General features: G+C 35.9%; 1 protein-coding gene across 1 annotated transcript in view; it reads right to left on the bottom strand.

Moving 5' to 3' along the window:
- Nucleotides 1–18,901, bottom strand: part of LOC150099286 (uncharacterized) — a 623,534-nt gene that overhangs the window by 233,869 nt on the left and 370,764 nt on the right. Inside the window, exon 20 of the mRNA XM_090404213.1 lies at nucleotides 1,837–1,929. Within this exon, the coding sequence (XP_090260339.1) occupies nucleotides 1,837–1,929 (93 nt within the window). The remainder of the gene's footprint in view (nucleotides 1–1,836; nucleotides 1,930–18,901) is intronic.

Below are 18,901 nucleotides of genomic sequence, written 5' to 3'. Positions count from 1 at the left end.
ATGGGCATGGATGTTTGTGATTGTCTGTGAAAATACTGGTGGTGGTGGTGGTGGGCAGTAGATGGCATTGGAGTAGATGATGGTAGTTGTGGTTCGTTGTATTTGATGGATTGAGTGGTCGAGACAGAGCTGGAGTAGGTGCTTTCCCTCAATGAGTCTTTGGATCACGTAGTAATAATAATAATAATAATAATTATTATTATTATTATTATTATTATTATTATTAATTTTGTGTGTCTAAATACATAAAACATTTGCTCATTGCAATTAAACTGTATAATAAACTAACTTAATGCAATGAAAATGTGCAAGAAACTTGGGCTCTACTCAAAATAACAAGTTCAGTTTTTGTATCAGTCATATTTTAGGATATGTTGGAAAAGGTCCAGAGAAGATTCACAAAGGTGGTCAGTAGTCTTTGGAATGTGGAGTACAAGGACAAATTGAGAGAATGTAAGTTGCAAAGCTTTGTGAATGGGAGGAAGAGGGGGGGGGGGATATGATTGAGACATATAAGCTAGTCAGAGGTTGTTATCAGGTTAACATGGAAGAGATTTTTCTCAGAATGGAAGAAGTGGGGACAGAACAAGAAGCCATCGCTGGAAACTGTATAAGGAGGATGTGAGCAGAGGAGTGAGGAATAGGTTCTTTGCATGGAGAGTGGTTGATGAGCGGAATGCATTGCCTGAGTGTGTTATGAATGGAGACACATCGAATCAGTTTAAAGCACGGTTGGATGAGCATTGTGTGCAATAGTGTGTACCTCCCATGATGAGTCTCTGACTCCCTGGAGGTCAGATGTTAATCATAATAATATATTAATCACATCAACAGCACTTTTGAAGTTTCTTTTCCAATTCTTTATCATTTTTCATCATAATGATTATGTCTATTAATTGAATTTAAAATATTATTATCTATTATTATCAGGACTTAAGTATTAGCAAGATCACTGAAATATGGAATATATTTTAATAAAGTTTTTTTTTCTTCAGAAAAACTTTACATAAGTAGCCTAGAAAAAAAACCAGTCTAAAGTTTTTCAAAATATAAAATAGATCGCATTAATATTTTTTGTTTGTTTCAGTATTAATGCAGAATTTGTATGATAAATAGTTTAAGAGAAAAACTACTGCTCTATTGAATTATAATTTATATGATCTAATTCAACATTACAACCTTTACATTAATTGTTAGGAAAGCTTACTTATACTCAAATATACACAAAATCAAGCAGAATACAGTAATATTAATTAATGTTAGTATTTTCATGCAATATGCATGTGTCTGTGTATTCTCATACATGAATCAAAACCTTCATATAGCAGTTAAAATATTTAGTAAAGTTATTTAAAAAAAAAAAAAAAAAACTGGTCTTTGCTATAAAACATTCATTGCAAAGTAATAATTAATAGTTCCAGTTATTAGCATTATACTGAAAGCAGATAAGGTTTAAGCCATTTTCTGTTTGTGTTAAATTAATAAATAAGATGATATGATTTCATATCAACACATATGTACACCTCTTAAACTTTTATTTAACAAGTGCCTTCTATGTCTTGATAACATATTTATAACAGCAGAATCATCATTATCTTTCCCAGTATTCATAATAATGATTTCTGCAATATTTAATACATTTATCATCTTACTGTGTCAAAGGATTAGCAAGCAGAAAGCATATGGCACATTTAGCAATTAATCGGATTGTTGATTTCAATATATGTAGAGGTTCAGCTCAGAACACACTAACCTTAACATTATACAGATTGAAATTCAGGGCAAAAAAATAAGTGAAGTGAAGCAGCAGGGCAGAACTATTCCAGTTGGCCCTACCTGAATACAAAGATGGCTTAAAGTAGTGATGGTGAGACAGGAAGCCTGATTTGCAGTACCGGGGCAGCGCAGGGGGTGGACCAATTTGGGGCTCTGTCACAAAGGCAGGTTAGCAGGTCAGGGATCATATTCTGTATAGCATCCATTTACAAAAACATCTCACATCTCAGTAATTGAAGAGCTACAAAATTCTGCTTAGTTGTTACAAGTACAGGATCTATACTAGGTACAAACTAAATGAGTAAACAAATTATAAACATACAAAATATAATATACAAAAAATTAATGGGGACATCACAAAATTAAGAAATTTGTGCAAGGAAAGTACTACGGAAATGGTGCTGAATTCGGAACGAAGAAGGAAATTATATGTCTCATAATAAATTGCCAATGATAGTAACAAAACAAAATCCTATAGTGCAATAGAAATAAAAACTTATTTAACAAAAGGAAATCTTATAATGTTGCAGAAAGTTGTAGCTTAATTAGAGATTTTTTTTAAAAAAAGTTTACTACAGACAGAAAGAAAGAGACACTAGGAAGAAAATGTTTCATGCTGTACGACCTGCATTACATGCACCACTCTCAGACGATCCATTCTCTTTGGGGTTAGCACAGAGACTGGTAGATGGGATCTCCTCTGAATTGATTACCTTGCCAGAACAAATGTTTGTTATCTGTGAATTTGGTTTATTAATGGAATTGAGGTTTTGAGGCATATCTAACATAGTTGTCATTAATAATGTATTTGATGGAAACTCAGTTTTAAACTGATCTGAATCTTTTTTAATTAGATTGCCTTCTTCCAAAGGAACATTTTTTAAATTTTGCTTCTTTGTAGAAGATTCAAAATTATAATATTCTTGATCTGTTTTAAATGTTTCAGATGGGTCAAATTTTGCTTTCTGTATGCTTAAGGGTGGCCATGAGGACCTTATAGTTGGCTTGATTTTTATCTCTTTTGGAAGACTTTCAGCAGAACAGCTAGAAGTTAATGGTTTTCTTTCAAAATGATTAATTAAATGTTGAAGGGTTTTTTGTTTTTCAAATCTCCTAATCAAATTTCTTATTCTCTTAGAGAGAGAAACTGATTTTGATGAGCTTTTACACTCATCTTCAATACAACCAAACTGCAGCTTTGGAGAACTACACTTTGATTTTGTGCTGTCTTTAGATTTCATGTTGGAAGGATGGAGGAAAGATTTAAATTTATTATCCTTGCTGATGCTGGCCATAGCAACTGCACTACTTTGTGATTGATTACTTAAATTTTCATTGGACCTCTCTCTACAATAGGGTATGTGCACAAACTGGTGTGCACTTGGTGCACCTGAATATTTTTTTATCTTCTTTGATTTCATAAATGGCAGAGTTTGCCAACTACGACCTGTAAAAGAAATACTGTCCATACTCTCAAATTTCTGACACAACTTTTTCACAGAGCCCCAAGGAATAGTAAAAGGCTTTCTTCTCCCATGCCAATAAACACCATATTCAGTCCTCTGGAGAGTTGAGAATCCACTTTGATTATTTGATGACTTAAAGAAGCGAACATTTCTTGGTAAACTCTGAGATCGAATGTTATAAGATCCAGAAGCAAGACTTTCCATACTCTCAAATTTATTTCGTGTTTTTAAAACATTACCAGGTTTTATATTTTGTAAATAAAAGCTACACATATCAGTAGGAAACTTGCAACTGCTTCTTGATTTAGTGATAAATTTAGAAGAACTAGTGATGTCACTTTTACTTGGACTAACAACTGACCACTGATCAAGAGACTTTGAGCGAATATCTTGCATGCTACCAGTATTTTGTTTTTCTTTTCTGTAACTTTTCTGGAAAGGATCACCATCCTGCAAAGTTAAGTCAATATTGGAAACAGTTCTCTCAGGTACATAATGAGGTTGAAAGCACTGTACAGATGAGCACAAGTGATAATGATGATGTGGATGTGAAGAAGCAACTAAAGGAGTATTTCTAATATCACAACAAGACAATATACGTCGTGGAACATCAGTATCTTCTAGGATAGTTTGTATGGAAGAATTCTGTGAAGATATCTTAACAGGATCATATTTTTGTACAGTCTTTGAAGAAAACAATGTTGATTCAGTATGTTTAGGCTTTTTCTTCTTTCTAGGCCAAGTTGCTCGTCCTGCATCTTCAAAGGAACTATCTTGAGGAAGTGATGCAGATCTTAATCCTAATGGTTGTGAACGAAATGGTAAGGAAGACATGCTAAATCGTTTTTGCAATATTTCTGAACAAGGTGGCCTTGATACCTTTTTTGACAGAACTTCGAATACTCTCTTTTTCTCTTGGACTGAAGTTGCTCTTAAACATAGTGGTAAATCTTTTTGACTTGACTTTGAAACATCTTTGAAAAATGCTTGTTTCTCAAAATATTCTACTTTACCATGAATACTCTGTCCCAAAAAAATATCTGTTTTAACAGAAATGTTGGTACTGCCAGTATCAGATGATGAGGATGGTTTTGTTTCATTGTCTAATGAAGTCTGACTATTAGGTTTCCATTCTTTTTCAGGTGGATGGAGTAAAAGAAGTAGATTATTAGCACAGTGGCGTTCTAAACTGCTAGCTCTAGAACTAGGCTCACTGTCAGATGAATATGCCAATGAATAGCAAGTGCGAGGGGACTGTGGCCCAGAGATTTCTTCTGTAACAGAAATCAGACTTTTGGTTTTAGTGAATAAGTGAGTATCTTTTTCTCTGCTTTCTGGTGTTACTGTAACCTCTAAAGCAGAAGCATAACTTTTATGTTCTTGTCCCCCCTTTTGATGCAGATGATATTCTTTTAGACTGTGCTGTGTTTTTCTACCTACAGTATCAGTAGTCATATCTGTCTCTTCTAACTGTTTGTCTTGAACAGCTGCCCAAGGTTCTAAATGAATGGAGTTATTAGGAGATATACATTTTGAAGTGTTTCTGACAGTCAGTTTTTCTGACCCTGAAACCTGAGGAGGTATAGCAGGATCCTCACTCATACACATCTCATATTTTTCTGTATGACTTATACTTTGCTCGGTAGAATGGTCTTTTGAATGTGATGTCTCCATTACCCAATGACTTACTCGAAGTTTTTTCCAGCAATTTGGAGATATAGTTTTGAGTTGATCCTCTTGCAAACTTGGTTCAATACGAAATGTAACTCTTCTTGATGGATGCCATGTTTTGGATCTTTGTCGTGATTTATGTTGTTTCAATTCCTCAAGATTGTTATATTTGGCTACTAAGTCTGCAACTGAAACACTTTGTGGAACTCTTCGAATCTTTGTGAGTGAAGGTGGAAGTAATCGCTTTTTAATAGATTTCCAACAACTTTTGGAGTCTTGCAAAGTCTCAAAAATTTTCTTTAAGTCTTCAACTGACAAAGACTTCATTTTCAGTCCTCTGTCATCTTTTTTCCACTGTGACTGATTATCACTTGCTTTCCAGAAAAATTCTCTCCTTTTTCTTCCATTTTCTAATTCATCATATATCTTTTGGACAATATAATTTGGTTTGGACAAACAACCATTCGTTCGTTTATCCATTTTAGCAAGTTTTTCAATACTAGAATAGTAATTTCTTAGTCGAAGAAAATGCTGAGACCTACTTACAGACTGCAGTATTGTGGAAATATATTTGTGATAGTCCGTTGCATGACTAGGTTTAGCATCATTATTATTATCCATATTTGCAGTCGATATATCATTATTCATATGAATAGCATCTTTACGATTAGTTTCCTCACTATTAATATCAGCTCTATAAGCTGGTTTTGGTTTTGGTATAGAAGTGTTATCTAGTTGATCAAAATTACATTTAACAGTTAAATTTTCAACATAAGATTCTTTGTCTACAGTTAACAGACATCCATCTTCATCAGGTGTTGGTAAATATTTATCATGCTTTAAAATTTCAGCCATAAAATGCTTTTCAGAATTAGTATCTTCATTCTCATCTGAATTTAAATTTATCTCTTCATCAATAATTCTGCATATGGATACCCTATGGTATTCTTCTGTACTACTTTCTCTTTTGGTGAGACCAGTAGCATTTTCAGAATCCTCTTTAATTTTTGTTGCATCTGGTTTTGAAACTACAGATGGAGAAGCTTGACCTTCACCCAAACTACAATATCCAGTTTCCATGCTGGAAAAGCTACTTTCGAGTTCTGAAAGAGGACTCGATTTCTCAACTGATATTTCAGATATTTCCTTATATACAGAATGAAATACTACTCTAGACTGGTTTGAATTTGAATTTTCATCTGGCCTTGTGTTCTCTAGTTGTGATTCTGAACATTTAGAAACATTAGTATTTTTTAAATCCTTACTATCACTATGTACAATGTCATCTGAAACTAAATAACTTGATTTTAAAGACACATTATTATTATCTTCAGTTGTCTTTGCATCTTGTTTTTTAGCATGTTTTGATATTTCCTTCCCATTAATCAACTTTTTACCTTTAGTCCCATCTATATATTTTTTGAGATGCTTATAAATAGACATTTTTTGGCAAGATGGCTTTGTATGTGGTTTTGCTGATACTTTCCAGGGATTTTTGGAATCACTTGGTTTTACATTAGACCACTTAATTAAAGTAGGATTCCATCGAGAAGAGGTGCGTACTGGAGGATGAGGAGGCTGTTCTTGATTAAAAGCAAATCCATCAGAAGAAACTAAAGAGTTAACAGAATCCAATGACTTCTTGAAATATAAATTTTTATTTTCTGGTTCCTTAGAGATGTTGTAACTTGTATGTTTTTCAGGGAATATGCAAAGTTTATCTGGTGTGTGTTTATGACTCTGGCAAGGAGGATGTAATCCTGGATGATGATGGTATTGATGATGAGGGCCAGTACGCATATGGTTAGACACTGCAAGAAGAGACAGAGGAACAGGAGATGCCTGTTATTTTTTTCACTGCAATGGTATGTTAACTATGTACTACCATGCTTACAAACCAATATGGATGCTGTTAACAAAAAAAAAAAAAAAAAAAAAAAAAAAAATCAACTAACCTATAATTTATCCATAAACGCATTATTAATGGATGATGAAAGTTAGCCAATTAATTTGTTTTTTGTGTGCGGGTTTTCAGTTAAAATTTTAAAATTGCCATATAGTAAGAAGAATGGCAGTACAGAGACATAGTTAAAAGCTATTATAAATTTAAAGGAGTAATTAAAATATAAAAACAGCAGATACTTTCCAGGAAAACATTTGGAGATTAACTTGTGCATTGCAAAAAAAAAAAAAAAAAATAGTGTTTTAAAAATTAAATATCAAAAATATTGATTTTCTAATGTGCATACAAAATGGGATGTACATGCACATGCTCATGCAAATATAGCTGAAAATAAGTTTATTATTCTTTTATCTTGAAGAATGATTTTAATCAGTTTCTTTTGAACATCTGTTATTTGGATTCAACACATAAGATCTATAATGATCTATTACTTCCACTAGTTTCTAATGTGTTTGTTTTTTACCACTGTTTTATTCAATAAGACTAGTAAAGAAATAAATTGTAGTCCTATATTTTGTATTAAACAGTATGAAGAAAACACTAATGATTATAAATAGATATATGCTTATTATAGTCTGCTGTTACTGTTAGTTACTCTATGCTGCATTCTTCTAACTCACTATTGCAATAAATGCACAATGACTGTTTTTTGATAATAGCAACAAGGTTTTGATTTTGTATAAAGGGGTCCCAAAATTGAACTATGTCTATAAATTTTTGTCACTATATGCCAAAACAGATTAATCAAACAAAAAAAATTACTGAAATCAGAGTAATTTCATTAATGTATTATAGATCAACAAAGGTTAGGCACTATAAAAAAATGATGTATTTTATAAAATACGTTTATCATATCAATTAATAATGGAGAAGACAAAGATGTTCCCAAAGAACAGTTTTGTCTTCTCCGTTGACATGATTATATCCAAGCTGGTAAAAATTGCAATGGATGAATGATGATATTAAGCATGCAATATAGAGAAAAAATTATGGAGGCAACATAACAGGGGTGGTAATAATCAAAAGAACAAGCAAGGAGGATGATTTAGCTGGAAAGGGTAGCAAAAGTTCAGTATGAGCAGCAGTTAGCTAATAAAGCCAAAAAAATCCCAGGAAGTTCTTTCAATATATAGCTAGCAAAAATAAGAATGATAATGGTAGGATGGCAATGATTGGAGAAGATGATATAAGGACAACTGTTGTGGAATATATAGTTGAGATATTTAATGAGCAGTTCATGATAAGTTTGAAAGCAGTGGATGAGGAGGATAGATTGACTGTGAGTGAGAAAGAGGTATATGGGGAATTAGGAAAATTTGATGTTAATAAGGCTGTGAGACTTGATGATATATCACAGCATATTTTGAAGGAATGTGCCAGAGAGTTGATGTCTGCCTGAACATATTTGTTTAATATGAGTCTTACATTGGGTCAAGTTCCAAAGGGATAGAAGGAAGTCAAGATTGCATCACTTTAAAAAAGATGATAGAAGTCAAGCATCAAATTATAGGTCAATCTGTTTGTCAAGTGTTGTGGTTAAAGTGTTGGAAAGACTGGTAAGAATCAGGGAAAAACTGGTAAGAATCCAGAATTGGATTGACAACAGTTGTATTATCTTTAATATACAGCACTGATTTGCTAAAGGGAGGATTTAGTAATCATGTCATGTTTTAGTAATCTAATTACTTATTATAATAAGGTGACAGCAGCATTGGATACAGGAGATGAATACACAGTAGTATACTTAGACTTCGCAAAGCCTTCTCATAGATTATTGCATTACAAATTGATAGTCAAAATAGAAGGGATGGGATTGGATATTAGACTAGTGCATTGGATTGCAGATTGGCTTTCTGATAGGTATCAGAACTTGTGTATGGGAGAGTAATATACCAGAAGAGGAACACCACTAGTGGTATGCCTCAGGGGTCTATTTTAAGGCCATTCCTGTTTAACTTGTATGTTAATGGGGAAAGATTTGGATGGGGAAATTCAGTAGCTTGCTGATGATGCAAAGTTGGGACGAACTATGAAGAGCAGAGTAGATGTTTTGCATTACATGAAGACTTGAATAGATTGAGTAATTGGACAGGTGAGTGGGGATGCCAGTTCAACATTACAAAATGTAAGGTATTAAATTTTGGAAAACAAAGATAGGATATAGAATTTACTCTTGGTGGAGATATATTTTTGGAGGTGGAGAAAATAAGAGATCTTGGGGTGATGGTGGATATGGATCTGAAATTTAGAGGACATATTGCCAAAATTGTGAGTACACTGCAATTTTGGCACCACCACTACTATTTTCACAGAAAATCACAAACATCCTGCTGTGGGCATGGATGTTTGTGATTTTCTGTGAAAATAGTAGTGGTGGTGGTGGTGGTGGTGGAGGATGGTAGATGGTGTAGTTGCAGTTCATTGTAGTTGGAGATAAAGAGCTGTAGAGCAGGTGCCCTCCCTCGATGAGTCTTTGGACTCCCTGGAGGTGTCATGTAATAATAATAATAATAATCATAGTGTGGTTAAAGTTATTAAGAGGTACTAATGTAGTTCTCATACTGAAATTTCTGCTGTTGATATATAAATTATTTATATAAAAATTTATTTATTTATTACACATACACACACACACATCTTTCTTATCTTTTTAATTAGATACCCATAATATGACCAGCATTCAAGCATACAAACAAAAACTCACAAATGAGAGAAACAGAGATTGAGCACCAAGGTATTACATCAATGACAAGAGAGAGAGAGAGAGAGAGAGAGAAATGACAGATGCATACCAATTACCAAACATCTTGTATATAGCAGATGATACTGTTTTGTCATTCTTCTTAGTTTTAACCATTCATTATGTTTTTATATAAAAGACTATTCTTTAACCAATTATTTTAAAAATATTGGGCTACAGAGCTATTTGGATATGAATGGATACAAAGAGTATGGTCATGTATATTTAAAACTATGTGAATCTGTAAGAAAATACATTAAACTATTTCTGTTATATAAATTCTTAATAGCAAAAATAATTTTGCTATTTACACTTTTCAGGTATGCAACACTATCAAACATGACTGTATATCTATATTACTATTTTTTTTTCAAATATATATATATATTACTTGAATAACGATGAGTTTTTAATTCCAAAAAGGAAAATTACTAAATATTTATTGATGTTTTTAATTATTATAGTATCTGCTGTTTTCATATACCTATAAAATAAAATTAACCAAATAAAAACAAGAAAAAAGCTAACCTGAGGGAGGTGTTTTCTGTTAATACAGAAGGTGCTAAAGCAGTGCAGTGAATCATAAAGTGCTGCATTTGGAAGAAGCAGGGTAACTGAAAGAACATTCCTGATTTCCGTGCAGTAGAGAATACAATCATATTTTGAAAGACATTTTCTTCATTTTTATATCAGAGATACACATAATGCAATATTATATATGTGTGTATATATGTATATGTATCTGTATAATAGCATAATGTCAAATCACAAACACTTCCACTATTAGAATATTTTGGGCTTTTCCTACACTGATATATACTGCATAATTTAAGAAACTTGAGAAAATTAACAACATTTATGCACAATGCTTGGATTCTTGGACATTGTATACGTTCAATTTTGCAAAACTGTTTTTGCAAAAGAGCAGAAGGATGCTATTTTGCTAAATAACAAAGGTGCACGCATCTAAAGTGATGCAAGCTCCACACATTTTTCTAAAACACATGATTACTTACCATTCTTTCTTTCTTTCTTTTTTATTAACAATGCTAAAATTAAATTGATAATATGAGACAGAAGTATATAATGACCTGAAGTCAGTTTGAACTACATGATTTATTCAAGTTAACTAGTGTTACTTTCAGGCTTTTGAAAAGTGACCAAGTCCATTGCGAGAATTTTTCTAAAATCTTTAACATGATGGCTGTCATACTAGGAAGCTGTCATACTCAAGCTAGGAAGGTTACCAGCATAGTAAGAAAAGCTAAATCAGATTATGAGAAGATCTTAGCCAATGAAATCAAGGGTAATCCCAAAGAGTTCTTCCGCTATGTGGCAAGTAAAAGGAAGAATGACTTCGGAAGGATAACTTTAGTGGGTATTGATGGTATTGAGGTGACAAAATCAGATGTAATAGTCGAGTTACCGAGTGATCACTTTCAAAAGTCTATCACCCAAGTGAGGATATCTCTGTACCTGTAACAATAACTAATGTGAGAATTGAAGCTAAGAAATCAGAGGTATTTAATATATTGCAAAATTTAAATGCAAACACAGCTGTAAGTTTAGATGGAATATCAGCTCAGGTGTTGCGTGAATGTGCAAAGGGATTGTCAACACCTCTTACTTGGATATTTAACTTAAGTTTGAACTCTGGTATGGTCCCTAGGGAGTGAAGTTAGGCAAAGTGGTTCCTTTGCATAAGGGTGGCTCTAAAACTGCAGTAGTTAATTACAGACCAATCACCATCTCAGGAGTAGTGGTAAAATTATTGGAAAAGTTGGTTAAAGACAAAATTCAAGAATGGGTGGATCAGGATATGATACTCTATAAAGGCCAACATGGTTTTATTAAAGGTAGATCCTGCCTTAGCAATCTATTAACTTCTCATAATAGAATGACATCTGCATAGGACAAAGGAGCTGGCTACATAGTGGTACTTCTGGATTTTGCTAAGGCTTTTGACAGGATACCCCATGGAACACTGTTACGCAAATTGGAGCAGATGGGAATGGATACTAAATTGGTGATATGGATAGGAGAATGGCTCAGGGGGAGATACCAGAAGGTGGTGTATGGAGGAGCTGAGTCCAGGATGAGGCAGGTGACCAGTGATGTGCCTCAGGGCTCTGTGCTTGGGCCATTGTTGTTTAATTTGTATATAAATGATATAGGAAATGGCTTAAAGGGAGATATTCAGTTGTTTGCTGATGATGCAAAGTTGGGTAGTGCAATAAAAAATCAGCCGATGTTGAAAGTTTGCAGGATGATTTAAATAAGCTGGTAGAATGGGCAAAAGGTAATGGATGTCAGTTCAATGTGGAAAAGTGTCAAGTTATGCATTTTGGGATTAAAAGATTACCAGCTTTGTACTACGTTGATGGAACAGTACTCCAAGAGATTGATTAGGCTAGGGACTTAGGGGTGTTGGTGGATAGGGAGATGAAGTTCAGTGGACACATTGCTAAGGTGTCCAAGATTGCACATAGGATTACTTGGGTGTTGAGGAACACATTGACATCCAGAGATAAAGAGGTTATTATTCCCCTTTATAAAGCATTGATACTTCCACATTTGGATTACTGTGCTCAGGTCTGGTCACCTGGATTTCTTGGAGATGAGGAGGTTGTGGAGAGGGTTCAGAGAAGAGTGACTAAGTTGGTGAGTGATGTAAAAAATGCTCCCTAGATTGATAGATTGAGAGCTTGTGGATTGCAGAGGTTAGTTGATAGGCAGAGAAGAGGGGATATGATAGAAACATTTAAATTATTGAAAGGTTTTTATAGGATTGATGCAGGGGAAATGTTTCAGTTGTGTGATAGTGATGGAAGAACAAGAAGTCATCCCTAGAAATTAAAGAAGAGTGTGGTTAATAAGGGTGTGAGAACAAGGTTTTTTGCCTGGAGGGTAGTGAATGAGTGGAATTCATTGCCTGACTTAGTTGTGAGCTCTTCGTCTGTAAATTAATAAATCAAGAAGAGATATGACAGATATTGTTTTGCTAGTTTGGGTCTTCTCCAATGAGTCTACTGACTCCATGGAGATACCCGTACATAGGATGAATTTTCAGAACAGTCTCAGTAGTGATTAGTATAGTGTATGAGAGAGAAAGAGAGGATGGTAGAAAAGTCTTGTATAAGAGGGATGGCCTGCACTTGAATGGAATTGGCATCAAGTGACCTAGATAAATTATTTATTGGAGACAGACCTAATGCAGAGAGTCATGGAAACTAGATCATCTTGGGAGGTATGCAGGGAATGTATGTATAAGTTCAGGTAGGGTGTGCATACATAAAAGTGATAGAAATATCAATGAGCGTGATTATGAATCTGTTGAAGGGATGGACTACACTTTGGATTTGGCCATTTTGAGTGTGTCGGGGAATTGAAAATCTGCAGTCTGTTTGACTTGGTTGGGCACCTTAACCAAGCAGACTGTAGATTTACTAGCCTATCCTTCTCATCTATCTAGGATGAGTCAAGTCCCCTCCTAATGAGGGGTTACTGGTGTATTAATGCAGCCAGTTCGCCCCTCCTCTGCACATCCCCTAAGGGCGATATTCATGACTGTATCCATATGTGCTCAGGGGGGCTGGTTTGCCTGCTTGCAGGATGAAAAACCTCAGATAAACTGGGGGGGAGGGGGAAAAGACCCTGCTGTCCACACCCAAGATTGGCTAACTTGGCTGAGGAAGATCATTTAGTTCCTCATGTCGTCGATGGGACTCAAACCTAGGACACTCCTTCCCCAGACATATGGTTGCGAAGCACATAGCCACTAGGCTAACCGTCTATAGATTTAAGTATAAGAAAAAGCCAGGTAGTAATTTAAATTAAACTTGCCAAATTATATTCTTGTTTACTCCTTTATCCAAGTGTAAGCATGATGTAGCCTAGTCAAGCTACTTGTATACAGAGGCTAATGACTTCACATGAATTGTTTTAGAATCCGATAATACAAAGTACAGATCTTTTTGGATGTAATGCTATGTGTTATGAGAAGGGCCACTACCCAGGCCTTTGTATAAGTAAAGGGTCATCTCCAAAAACTAAGTGATCCCTCAGATCACTCTAACCTTAGTAAGTGACCAAAAGGATCATTTTAACTCACTTACTCTTGATCACTCCAGGTGTTGCAGGAATGAGGGAACCGATGGCCTGCATGGGAACTGAGGTGAATGAAATGAAGGTGAATAGTATATTACAGAACCTTAATGTGAATACATCTGTGGAATTAAATGGTATACCAGCTCAAGTATTACGTGAAGTGGAAAAGGAATTGTCAGTGCCCTTGACCATATTGTAGAATTTAAGTCTCAGCTCTGGGTTAGTCCTGAGGGGGTTGAAAATAAGGAAAAATAGTTCCATTGCATAAAGGAGGCTCCAAGACTGTTGTTGCAAATTACTGACTAATCAGCATATCAGGAGTCGTTGTCAAGGTACTGGAGAAGTTGGTCAAGAGCAAAATACAGGAATGGATAGATAGAAATTGGATACTGTATGGGGGGCAGCATGATTTTGTGAAGGCTAGATCATGTCTCAGTAATTTGCTCGCATTTTATAATACAGCGACCAGCTGAATTGGATAAGGGTGATGGGTTTACAGTGATACTGCTGGACTTTGCTAAGGCCTTTGACAGGATACCACATGCAATTCTAATTAGTAAACTGCAGCATATGGGGATGGATATAGGGTTGGTGAGATGGATAGGAGGGTGATTGATGGAGAGATATCAGAGATTAGTTTATTCAGGAATATAGTCCAAAAGAAAGCCTGTGACTAGTAGTGTGCCATAGGGTTCTGTTCTTAGACCACTGCTATTTAATTTGTTCATTAATGATGACCAAGTTAGGAATCTAGTCTCTTTAAACAGAAATATTCAGTAGGGTAGTCAATTCAGAAAGGGATGTTGTCGTTTCTATGTACTAATGCCAGAAGTATCAAGAACAAGAGGGAGGTGTTTCTGGCATTGGTTAGTGCACCCTTGCCAAAAGTTATAAGCATCGGTGAGACTTGTCTAACAGCAAATGATGTAGTTACAGGGACTGAATACTGAATGCAAAGGGTTTACTATTTTCAACGAAGATAGAGAAGATAGGATGGGGGAGGAGTACTGCTGATGATAGCAGATGAATTGCAACCAAAAAGAATAGGAGATAGAAGAGAGAGCGGTTATTCATTTGAAGCAATCTGGTGTGAGATTAAGAATGGTAAGACAGAATATACGGTTGGTTGTTGCTATAGGCCAGGGAGTTCCACAGATGATCCGGAAGACATGCATCGCCAAATCAGTACAATGAGTACAGGTCAAATGATTATTATGGGGGACTTCAACTAAGGAGACATAGACTGGAAGGAAGAAAGATCACATGGTAGAAAGGAAATAGAATTTATACACCTGCTGAGAGATAATTCCTTAAGGCAGCATGTAATGGAGGGGACTAGGGGGGGGGGGAGTATTGGACCTGGTCATAGGATCAGAAGAGCTATCCATAACCAAGGTGACAACATTGCCTACAATTGGTGAAAGTGACCATGCAGTCTTGACGTGGGATATTATAAAACATGAGGAATATTCTATCAAGAAGGGGTATTTGTGGAACTACAAGATAGGTGATTATGACATGCTTAGGAAGAAGTTTAAATCTATACCTTGGCATAAAACACTGCAGGATAAGGATGTTAGTAGTGGGATATAGTTAAGGGTCATCTAGAGGAAGCAGTATTAACTTGTATACCTAGGGTAAGGAGGGTTAATCGTGTAGGAGTTAGATGGGTGAGTAATATAATTAAGTATGAGCTGCAGAAGAAGAAAAATCTATGGAGGGTATACAAAGAGAAATGTGACCAGCAAACTCATGAAGAGTACAAGGCTCAGGCAAGAAAGGTGACTAGCATGGTAAGGAAGGCAAAATCAGATTATGAGAAGAATTTAGCCAAACAGGCCAAAACAAATCCTAAAGAGTTCTTTCATTATGTGGCAAGCAAGAGGAGGAATGCCTAGGTATACAAGTTAATACTGCTTCCTCTAGATGACCTTTAACTATATCCCACTACTAACATCCTTATCCTGCAGTGTTTTATGCCAAGGTATAGATTTAAACTAAGCATGTCATAATCAATTACTGAGTGACCACTTTGCAAGCATATATCTACCTAGTGAGGTTACTGCTTCAACCTATGTGACAGACACTAATATGGGAACAGAGGTGGATGAATTGGAGGTTCTTAGGATATTGCAGAATCTCAATGTAAATACAGCTGTGGGATTAGATGGGATATCAGCTAAGGTTTTGCGAGAATGTCCAAAGGAACTGGCAATGCCTTTGACTAAGCTGTTTAATTTAAGTCTCAGAAATTTAAGTCTCATTTAAGTCTCTGGTAAAGTTCCAAGGGAGTGGAAAGAGAGCAAATTTATTCCTTTGCATAAGGGAGGTTCTAAGACTACAGTAGTAAATTACAGACCAATCAGTATCTCAAGCGTGGTGGTAAAAGTACTAGAAAAATTGTTAATAAAGAGAATTTAAGAATGGGTAGATAAGAATATAATACTGTATGAGGGTCAACATGGCCTTATGAAGGGTTAGTCATGTCTTAGTAATTTACTAACTTTTTATAATAGAGTAACAGTTGAGTTGGAATGATAAAGAAAATGACAACACAAAGTGATGATTTTGCTGGATTTTGCAAAGAAATTTGACAGAATACCACATGAAATACTGTTACAAAAATTAGAACAAATGGGGATGGATATGACACTATTTAAGTGGATAAGAGGGTGGCTGCTGGACAGAATCAAAAAGTGATATATGGAGGAGCAGAATCGAGACGAAAAGAGGTGACTGGTGGCGTGCCACAGGGCTCAGTGCTGGGACCACTGCTGTTTAATTTGTACATAAATGATATAGGAAATAACCTGAAAAGAAGTATTCAGTTGTTTGCTGATGATACAATGTTTGGTAGAGTAATAGGTAACCAAGGCGATATGGAGAGATTGCAGGATGATTTAAATAGGCTGGCATTATGGGCAAAAATTAAAGGATGTCAGTTTAATGTCGAGAAATATAAAGTTATGCATTTTGGGATAAATAAATTACAAGCTGTGTATCACATTGATGGCACTGTGCTCCAACAAACAGATGAAGCCAGAGATTTAGGGGGGGTAGTGTAAGACAAAGAGTTAAAGTTTAGAAGATGCATTGCTAAGGTTGCTAAGGTAGCCCATAAGATTACCTGGCTAGTGAAGAACACATTAACAAGTAGAGATAAGGAAGGTGTAATTCTTCTTTATAAGGCCTTGATATGCTCACATCTGGATTACTGTGCTTAAGTCTGGTCCCCAGAGTTTCTTGGGGATGAGGAAGCAGTGGAGATAATTCAGAGGCAAGTGACCAAGATGGTGACTGGCCTGTGGAATGTTCCCTATGAAGATAGGCTGACGGTGTGTGGATTGCAGAAGTTGGTTGTTAGGAGAAAAAGAGGGGAAAAGTTGCTTAAAGGATTTTATAGGACAGATGCATGGGGAAATGTTTCCCCATGCATCTATCCTTGTTCTGGTCCCTTAGCAGCACTTGTTTAAGGGACCAGAACAAGGATAGATTGGATAGATTGGCAGACTGGGTTAAGGATAATGGATGTCAGTTTAATGTGGCAAAGTATAAAGTTATGCATTTTGGGGTAAAATGGTTATCAGCAGTATACCAAATTGGTGAACCCATCAAGGGGTCATCCCTGGAAGTTGAATAAAGGTGTGGTCAGTAGAGGTGTGAGGACTAGATTTTCACTTGGAGAGTGGTGAATGAGTGGAATGGGTTGCCAGAGTCAGTTGTGAGTGCTTTGTCTGTTAATAGGTTTAAGGAGAGGTATGATAGATGGTGCGGATAGATTGGGTCTCCCGCATTGAGTCTTCAGACTCCATGGAGGTGCCCGTATAATAATAATAATAATAATAATAATATAGGAAAGGATCTGAGAGGAACTCTTCAGTTATTTGCCGATGATGCAAAGTTGGGTAGAGCAATAGCTAACACACATGATGTCAAAATTTTGCATGATGATTTGGATAGATTGGCAGACTGGGTTCAGGAGAATGGATGTCAGTTTAATGTGGCAAAGTGTAAGGTTATGCATTTTAGGGAGAAATGATTATCAGCAGTATACTAAATTGGTGAAACTGTACTCCAGGAAATTGACAAAGCCAGAGACGTGGGTGTGTTGGTGGATAGGGAGTTGAAGTTTAGGGGGGGCATATAGCAAAAGTGGCTAAATCAGCTCATCAGATCACTTGGTTACTGAAGAATACTTTGATGAGCAGAGACAAGCAGGTTATTATTCCTCTTTATCGAGCCTTGATAAGACCCCATTTTGACTACTTTGCACAGATCTGGGCAGCAGGGTTTCATGGTGATAGGGAAGAGGTAGAGATCCAGAGGCAAGTGACTAAGATGGTAGCTGGTCTACCATGGAATGAACCTTACGAGAACAGGTTGAAGATTTGTGGATTACAGAAATTAGTTGATAAGCAGAAAAGGGTGTGATATGATTGAGGCATTCAAATTACTGAGAGGTTTTTCCAAGATTAATTCGGAGGAAATTTTTAAGAACAGGTCTGGTGGTGGGAGAACTAGTGGCCATCTATGGAAACTGAGCAAGAGTGTAGTTAACAAGGGTGTTAGAACTAGGTTTTTTACTTGGAGAGTGGTGAATGAGTGGAATAAGCTGCCAGAGTATGTTGTGGGTGCCATGACTGTGAATGAGTTCGAGGCAAAGTATGAAAGATACTGTGCGAATGTTGAATAGTTCTTGACATGATGTTTAAGGCCTCCCTCGATGAGTCTATGGACTCCTTAGAGTTTTCTGTAATAATAATAATAATACCCAGCAGCTGTTCCATTTCAGTGATAGGCAAATCCTACCATTAAGCAGAACTACTCATTTCCCAGGGAAATGTATCCACCAAAGGACTCCGATGTAGACCAAATAAGTAGAGACTACACCATAGGTAAGGATCTGAGAGGAACCTTACCTATGGCTAATGGAATGCAGTGATCAAGATCACTCAGCAGATCCTTATATAAGTAAACAGTCATCTTCATAAACTAGACAATCCTTCAGATCACCCTAACCACTTCAATGGATATCCTGTCCTGCGAGATGAGCAATTCTTTATAACTCATTATATTCCAGTGGTTTTGCTAGACAAAAGCTGCAGAAGCCTCAGTGGTAAGCAAAACCCACAGCCAAGCAAGCATCGACCTCCACAAGCTGCTAGCAAGAACCGCTCA

The sequence above is a fragment of the Typopeltis vanoorti genome, chromosome 14, assembly GCF_054136105.1.
Source record: "Typopeltis vanoorti isolate ZY-2024b chromosome 14, IOZ_Tvanoo_1.0, whole genome shotgun sequence".
NCBI lineage: Eukaryota > Metazoa > Arthropoda > Arachnida > Uropygi > Thelyphonidae > Typopeltis > Typopeltis vanoorti.
Note: the sequence above shows the minus strand (reverse complement) of the source record. Positions and strands in the feature narration are given on the sequence as shown.